Here is a 7648-nt window from a genome sequence, read left to right as displayed (position 1 = left end):
CCATAATATTGTCGCTTGGATCGTCGACTTCCTATAGCCTCTCATGCCACTTAATTTCGTCATAAACTTATATTATTTCAAAGTAAAAATATGTTTTTTCATGTTCTACCTTCAGCACCAACGTTATAGTGAGTAAAAGTATCATATTTCTTCATTACTTATGTAATACTAGGAAGGTTCGGGTAGCTTTGGGCAATTAGACGTACCGCTCAGAGCATATAATGCTGCAAACACAGCCTTGAATACAATAAACAAAATTTTCAGGATTATTTAATTGGCTAAGACTTATCTGAATTTACCAGAGGGTCACTATCTCTCAGTGAGGATAGGAAGCCAGCGGCTTATCAAATGTCCCTTATTTACCCTGGTGATTTTATCGAGCAATGTTTTGGCATTTACGGCTTCGGCGGATAGGCAGTTCCACAAGTTTATAATTCTATGGGTGAAAACAAATGTTTCCAATCCTTCAGTGTGGCTTGTTGAGCGTGAAACTATTGCTCCTTGTTCGGCTTACATCTAGCGTTTTGAAGAAGTGTTCTGGGTCAATATCTTCCAAATTCTTCAGTAATTTAAAAGTTTTGCTGAGAGCAGCCCTGTCATGTCTGGTCCCTGTGGCCCGCAACCGTTCCTGGTATGAAAGTTGATTTAGTTCGAAATTTTTTTAGTCGCCCGGTGTTTAACTTTCTCCAAAGCAGATATGTCTTTCGGATGATGAGGTCTCAATGCGTGGATATAATAATCCACAGCCCGTCCTCCAAACAAAGATCCAAAAGTGATTCCATGCACCCGCCAAACCCCCTGTTTATGAATGAAAGGCGGTTTACACACGACTCACAACTGATGACGTCCGAACATATCCGGAACAAGTGTTTCACTGACGAGTTTTGTTCGAATCACAACGCTATAAATGCTTCATCCACGTACTACAAATACAAATAATCGCCAACAGAACCTAAACCTTACCTAACCTATGCCTATATATGCACAATATGCTAATATATTATAATATTAATTTATACTTGAGAAAATTCCCGTTTTGAATGAACAGCATGTTAAAATTTATGAATGCGTCTGTGGTGTCGACCGCTGGATGTAATGGACTTGAGTCGAGGACGGGTTGTAATCCAAGTGGAAGCACACCAGAGATTTATACAGTTGAATAACTGCCTTTTCCTTCTTCAAAATTTCGCTTGGCTATTCCTAGGATTTGGTTTGCTTTTATAGCTTCCACTTGTTGTACAACTATCAGTGATTGGTGGATTCTGACTCCAAGATAATGTTGATGATTTGGTAGTTGTGCACTGTTATGCCCCACATGGGTGAAAAACACATATATTTTCTGTCCTAAGTTATGATTTGTTGAACTTAAAATCGTTGTTCCTTGTTTGTGATTGATGAAGATTAAGCCACCAAAGAGGTGGCACGGGCATGTAAGTGGAAGATTTTTTTTGGAGTGAATGTGATCTTTGGTCGTAAAAGGATATCCTGTGTGCTGTGCTCGCATTTAAATCGCCAGTCTGTCGCTGCTAGAGCAGGGTGCTTGTTTGTGTTGTATCTGACCTTCTAAAGAAGGTCTCCCCAATTAGTCAGAGTCTGGTCAGGTGGCGGATTGTACCAACAAACAATAGTTTGAAAGTTTCATTCAAATATTTCCCATTGTAGATCAGTGCAGCTTACTGTTACATAGTAAGTTTACGCGATCAACAACAGAAACACAGCTTAACACAAAGCGCCAACATACTGTAGTGGCGAACTGTAGGTACTTCAGACATGACGGTAGAAATAGCCTAAGCTACTCTATCCTTTTTGAGATGTATCTTATTGTCTCCATAAACGAACTTGAACTTCAGACATGCTGGGTACTGACAGGCCATCAAACTTGATTTTGTAACGTTTATTGAGGTAGAAATATTTAGTATTTATGAGGTCGAAAAAAAACTTGTATTAACGTTTACCAAAACTATTATATGATGTATATCTAGCGTACGTAACTCAGCCTAATCAAAACATACAATTGTTAAAGGTATTCACGCTGTATAATAACACTAATATACATGGTGTGTAAGTATGATGTGTGAATACACTAATTTTCATTCCAACAATTTAACAGCATCATAAAACATGCACATCGACATACTGTGTATAACAAGTATACTGTACAGCTCTAGAATACACAGGTATTGTATATTATTACATCATTCACAATGTGAAAACATACACTGCCGTTTTTTCTAGAGTGAAATGTTGAAGATGAGGCCCAAAATGAAAGGAAATAGGTATGTTATCTAGGTTATACATTTGTGCTGTTTTAGTATATACATCTGTGTTATCTTATGTATACATCAGTTATCTAGGTAATATATATTCTTATATTAGTTATGCACTCGTGTTATCTAGATAATGTTATATTAGTTATACACCTGTGTTATCTTGGTTATACACCTGATTATATGCATACATAATTAAGACACGATTTACAACACAAATGTAAAGAACCTTTTTTAGTATAAATAATTTGTTGAGATCTCTAAGACATCTTTGGTATTTTTATGAAAGTTCAGTGAAACGTTGACCTTTTGAGAACATTTCAGAGGGGGGGAGGGTCCTTTGCTCCCTCGGGAAGAGGTTAGTTGAAGCCCATTTGTCTTTTATGCATCAAAATTCTTGTATAGTTGAAGCAAATCCTTATATCCTTATGAGCATCACTGCAATACTGCAGTTAGTTCTCTCAAACGTAATTTTGCAGCACCTTAAGCTTTACCTCTAAAGGTCAGCAAAAACCTCTTTAATTGCACTAAAGTTTGCTAAAGCACCTTTTTTAATTGCACTAAAGTTCACTACAACACCTCTGTAATTGCACTTTTCATTCCAAAAGCAGAACTTCTAAGCGTTTTCACCAGCTGTTCATATGGAGCTAAACACACAAAAGATTCGTTGTTTGAGAAAAGGTTTTAGCAATGTGGGAGGTGTCAAAACCCATCCACTGCTCCTCCTGCCCGGCGGTGGTCTGCAACGGCCTGGACCTTCCCGTTCTGCGCCCTGACGATGGCATAGACGGCGGACCCTTCCTCGCCTCCCTCTTCCTCCTCCTCTGTCCGGTGACCCAGGGATTGTAAAGCGGTGACGAGTCTCTGAAACAATGCTTGTTTTAATCACAGAGTGCTGAAGGGAGGGAAGGGGGAGAGGGACGGAGTGTGAGAGAGAGAGAGAGAGCCAGCCGGGAAGGGTGGGGGGGGGGGGGGGGGGGGGGGGGGGGGGGGGGGGGGGGGGGGGGGGGGGGGGGGGGGCAGTGCGCCCCTATCTTCGGAGGAATGAGCATTAGGTGTGATGACACACACACACCAACGCCCGTCGATCAATACCAGAGGTGTGTGTGTGATGCTGGCAGCTTCTCCATTATTCAGTCACACACACACTGCACACATTAACAAGAGCGCTCCGGATACCCACTGCACGACTTCACTAAGTGCATCATGTACTCTCCATGACCTCCTGTGTCCTGCCTCACCTGGACAATGACGGGACACCTTCCATCACACACAACAACGCACCCTTTATAAGTCTATTTTTTATAAACATATTTAACAAAAGCGATTTCCTCACGATAAAAAGTTTACATCAGGACATTTTAGATACAGAATGTTACTTGTCGCAAAAAGTCTGTCAGAAGACACTTAAGTTCAATCCATTCATAGCAAATGGACCTACATTAAGGTTCTCATCACATACTTAAATAATAGATTTACTCATCACAAACTGACTTACAGGAGAGTTACACATCACAAGCATGCAGGAGGGATTTATTCGTCACAGGCTTACAGGAGTTACTCATCGTGTAGAGACTTACGGGTGAGAGTTCTCTCTCATACACGAGAGTCATGGGCTGCATCCGTAGGTGGAATCTAGGGGCATCGACGGCACTCCCGAGGTCCTCACCGAGCCAGAGGGAGCGAAGGACAGCCCACCACACTCCTGAAGGAGCTGCCCCACCTCCTGTGCCACCCGCCACCATGACAACGTCTCCGCGGGTGTCCACCACCACCGCCGGGATGAGGGAAGAGATGCCACGCCGCCCTGCCAGGATGACACGGCGAGAACATGCAACTATCAACACTGACCATACCATCGCCTTGTTGACTCCTACACCCGCCGACTTTATCTTAACCAAGTTTGGGTAGTAGTTTTACTCTCACAAACTTTGAATATGTTTGCTACTTTGACTGTTGTTTCTGATTTTATATTAGACTTTGATTTTGGCTTAGACTGTCTTTGAATTTGGCTGAGACTGCCTTTAACTTTAAATCTGGCTTAGTGTGAGTGACTGGTGATTCTTGAGGTGGAGGACTCACCAGGTGTGGCAGGTGTGGGGCGGGAGGGCTCGGGGGCGGGCCGCAGGGACGGGCCTCCCCCTCTGCTGCTGCCGCTGCTCACAACGATACCTGTCCGGGGCAAGCGGACCCACCGTCCCAAGCTGAGGACACATCCCTCTTCTTAATAATAATTTATTATTATTTTTTAGTTAACATTTCACTTGTTACTTGTAATGAAAATAGAGAAGATAAACCTCCCCTTTGGGAATTATGCTTATTTGTCGTATTTTAGATAATATGATTGTACAAGAAAACATTTCCCGTTTAAATGTTCTTCTAAGACATCAATTTTAAAGTGAAAAATAGATGTAATGTTGAAAGGAATATTTTAATGTTTCTAGAGAAAACATTTGAGACCAACGCTCCCCCTTCCTTGTCACTAGAGACCGTCTTCTAAGGAAACTTAGGAAATATGTCTTACCACTTGTAAATTGCGCTGGTAACGGAGACGGCATCACCATTGGGCGCCAGCAGCGAGAAGTGGGAGGTGCCGCAGTCACCCACGGAGGTGGGGATGGCACCAGGGTCACCCACAGTGCCAGGTGAGGCACCGTAGTGCTCAGAGTCGTGGAAGGTGGTATCATCCAAGATCTGACGCCTAACACTAGCAGCGAAGTCATCGGAGGTAATATGCGCAAGCTGCGGTGGCGAAAATTAAGATGTTATTTTCATAAAGTCTACCTGAAGTCAGTATCTAGGCAAGTTCTCTCTATGTCCCACACACACAAACAATTCATAATCGCCTCCTTGTTGGTGATATGAGAGCTCGTTTAGCAGGTTAACATTGTTGAGAGCAAAGGACATCTGGGCGATGTCAGCACTGTCTACCAATTCTACCGTGTAAAATTGTCTAAGGTATTGTCTACTTTTAACTAAATAACGTAGATACATTGGAAAAGGTCCAGTGGCTGTGCTGGTCCAGCTTTACCCAAGGGCCTCACCTGGGCGGCATCCGCAGGTTGAGCAAGGGTCCACTTGAAGGCTTCAGCGAGGCGGTGATAGGTCAACACCGTGTTTCTGTCACTCACGCTGCCAGGGGTGAATCCAAACTCATCTATCAGGTTGAGGAGGAAGCCCAATGCGATGCCAGAGCCTGGAGGCCCAGCGGTGTACAGAGTGAAACTGCCATTATGGAGGCGCACGCTCACTGGGTCCTCCCAAGACGGCCTGTTGTGTATACGAAGAAAACTTAGCTATCATAAAAATTCCTTCTCGAGTGGCGGGGCTCGTCGCTTTTTAAAGTGTTTTAAACATGTAATATTTACAACTGTTATTTACAAATTAAATGCTCAAAACAGACCAGAAATATTTATGGTAAATAACAGGCGTCCATGAAAAGGCATCCAAAAGCGTTCTTCACTACACTCTTCCCAAATACCGTCATATTTACACTCTTCATTTGGTCTGAAGAAAACGCAGTTCGTGTCAAGGACCAACCTGTAACCTTGTAGGTCTTGGCTGGTGAGCGAAGCTCCCATGTTGTCAAGGTCGTGGAGGAGATCCTTGGCTAGGGCGCCCGTGTATAAGGCGTCCGGGTCCCGCTGAAGAAGACGCAGCGTCCTGGCCAGCTGGGGCCGTCTCATGGTCTCTCCCTCCCGGTACACCTCACCGCTCGACGGGCTCACGAACACTCTGTTGGACAGAGGCATAGAGTCGTCTATAGCCAGAGAGCGAGAGAAAGTGCGTGTAGCCTATCAATAATATTAGTTGCAGTGGAATCAGTAATGGTAACAGTAGCAAGAATATCACCATTTAAAGTCATCTTAGCTGGGAAGGTCACTTGGATCACGCAATATTAAAAACTGTGACGCAAATCACCATAACGCCGCAGAGGTTGTGGAGCAGCGCACCTCATGCTGGGGTGGGAGTAGACGGTGCCGGCGGCCTGGTGGAGAGCCCTGGCCAGGCGCCCACTGACGGGGTGGCCCTCCTCACACAGCCTGATGGAGGGCTCCAGCAGGTCCGCCCAGGCCACCTGGCCTCCTAGCTTCTCGTAGAGCACACGGTATCCACGCACGGCTCCTGGTACCCACGATACCCCGCCATCTGTGGGTAGTGGCAATGGCCGGGGGTGTGGGTCAGTGAGACGGGAGAGGAAAAGGGATCAAACAAGAACGTTGAGATACATATAGACAGGATTATCCTCCACAAAATAATTTCTGAGGAACAGCTTTATTAATATGAAATGAGAGACCAGTTGTCACAACCGCAGAGATATATTACAACAAGTGCGGGCTGACAGTGTTTTCTGCCCGTGTCTATGTTAGTGCACAAGCTCAGCAAGACTGTCACTTGCTTAGCTAAATGAACTGTGGGGTTCAGTCCCTGAGCAAACGACATACATATGCTAACCCATGGTGGACAGGGCACCGAACTTTCAAACCTCCTCTCGCTCTACACCCGCATCCTCTTCCAGAATGTCACCTCCCAAGCCCTCTACCTCCCCCATCCTTTCCAAACCCTTTGGACATCAAAGCAAAGCAAGCATAGAAAACGAAGCACGCGTCCTCACCTTCGTGACCAGCGTCGCCCTGGGAGCGGTCACTTGTCATAGCATCAAGGGTGTAGGTGTGGCCTGTGGCGCGTTCATAGTAGGTCAAGAGGAACCCACCTCCCACACCCATGGACTGGGCATTGATCACCCCCGCACAGAACAGTCCTGCTACTGTTGCGTCCGCTGCGCTCCCATTCTTTGCCAAGATTTCCCTGTTGAAAGATGAAGTTACGGCAACGAAGAGAAGATTGTTATTACATTTCTTGAATTATATGTTTCTTATATACGGTAGTCTACCTCTTGAAGATGCCAAATCTTGAAAGCCTTACTAAGACCTTATTCAAGCCTTGGTGTGCGGCGCATGCCTATACTGTCATAAGATCCAGAGAAAGGTAGTTGATTTATATTGCATCATCTTACATAGCAATATCTGCGTGAATGATGGCAAGTGAAATTATGGTTACAATGTGTAGTGTATCACACTACACAAGGCTGACAGTGCCACTGTGGAACATTTACCGTGAAGCGCACGCCACCACTGCACGGTGCGCCAGGAATATTGTGCGTCAGACTTATCTTCGCCAGACCACACTGGATCTTAGTACTTTGGTTTTCAGTGGCCTGATACTTACGTGGCGATGTGAGCACAAGGTTGGCCGCCGTCAGTAGCAACAGCCGCCTTGAAGAACTGACCCAGGTGAGACGCCGAGGAAGGCGCTGACGAGGACTTTGCTGCTTCTTCCTCTCGCCCATTGAAGGTCTTCCACAAGCCGCCAGGTTCCTG

At 45.1% G+C, this 7648-nt stretch overlaps 1 protein-coding gene across 1 annotated transcript in view; it reads right to left on the bottom strand.

Annotated features, from left to right (window-relative positions):
• Positions 1–1879: 1879 nt before the first annotated feature.
• Positions 1880–7648, bottom strand: part of LOC123761036 (scoloptoxin SSD14) — a 33014-nt gene continuing 27245 nt past the window's right edge. Inside the window, 9 exon segments of the mRNA XM_069339360.1 lie at positions 1880–3131; positions 3848–4074; positions 4350–4471; positions 4792–5009; positions 5312–5537; positions 5808–6002; positions 6221–6416; positions 6883–7076; positions 7497–7645. Coding sequence (XP_069195461.1) covers positions 2970–3131; positions 3848–4074; positions 4350–4471; positions 4792–5009; positions 5312–5537; positions 5808–6002; positions 6221–6416; positions 6883–7076; positions 7497–7645 — 1689 coding nt within the window. The 3' untranslated portion in view covers positions 1880–2969.

The sequence above is a fragment of the Procambarus clarkii genome, chromosome 41, assembly GCF_040958095.1.
Source record: "Procambarus clarkii isolate CNS0578487 chromosome 41, FALCON_Pclarkii_2.0, whole genome shotgun sequence".
Lineage (NCBI taxonomy): Eukaryota > Metazoa > Arthropoda > Malacostraca > Decapoda > Cambaridae > Procambarus > Procambarus clarkii.
The sequence above is the reverse complement of the archived record's forward strand: the minus strand, read 5'-3'. Positions and strand labels throughout refer to the sequence as shown.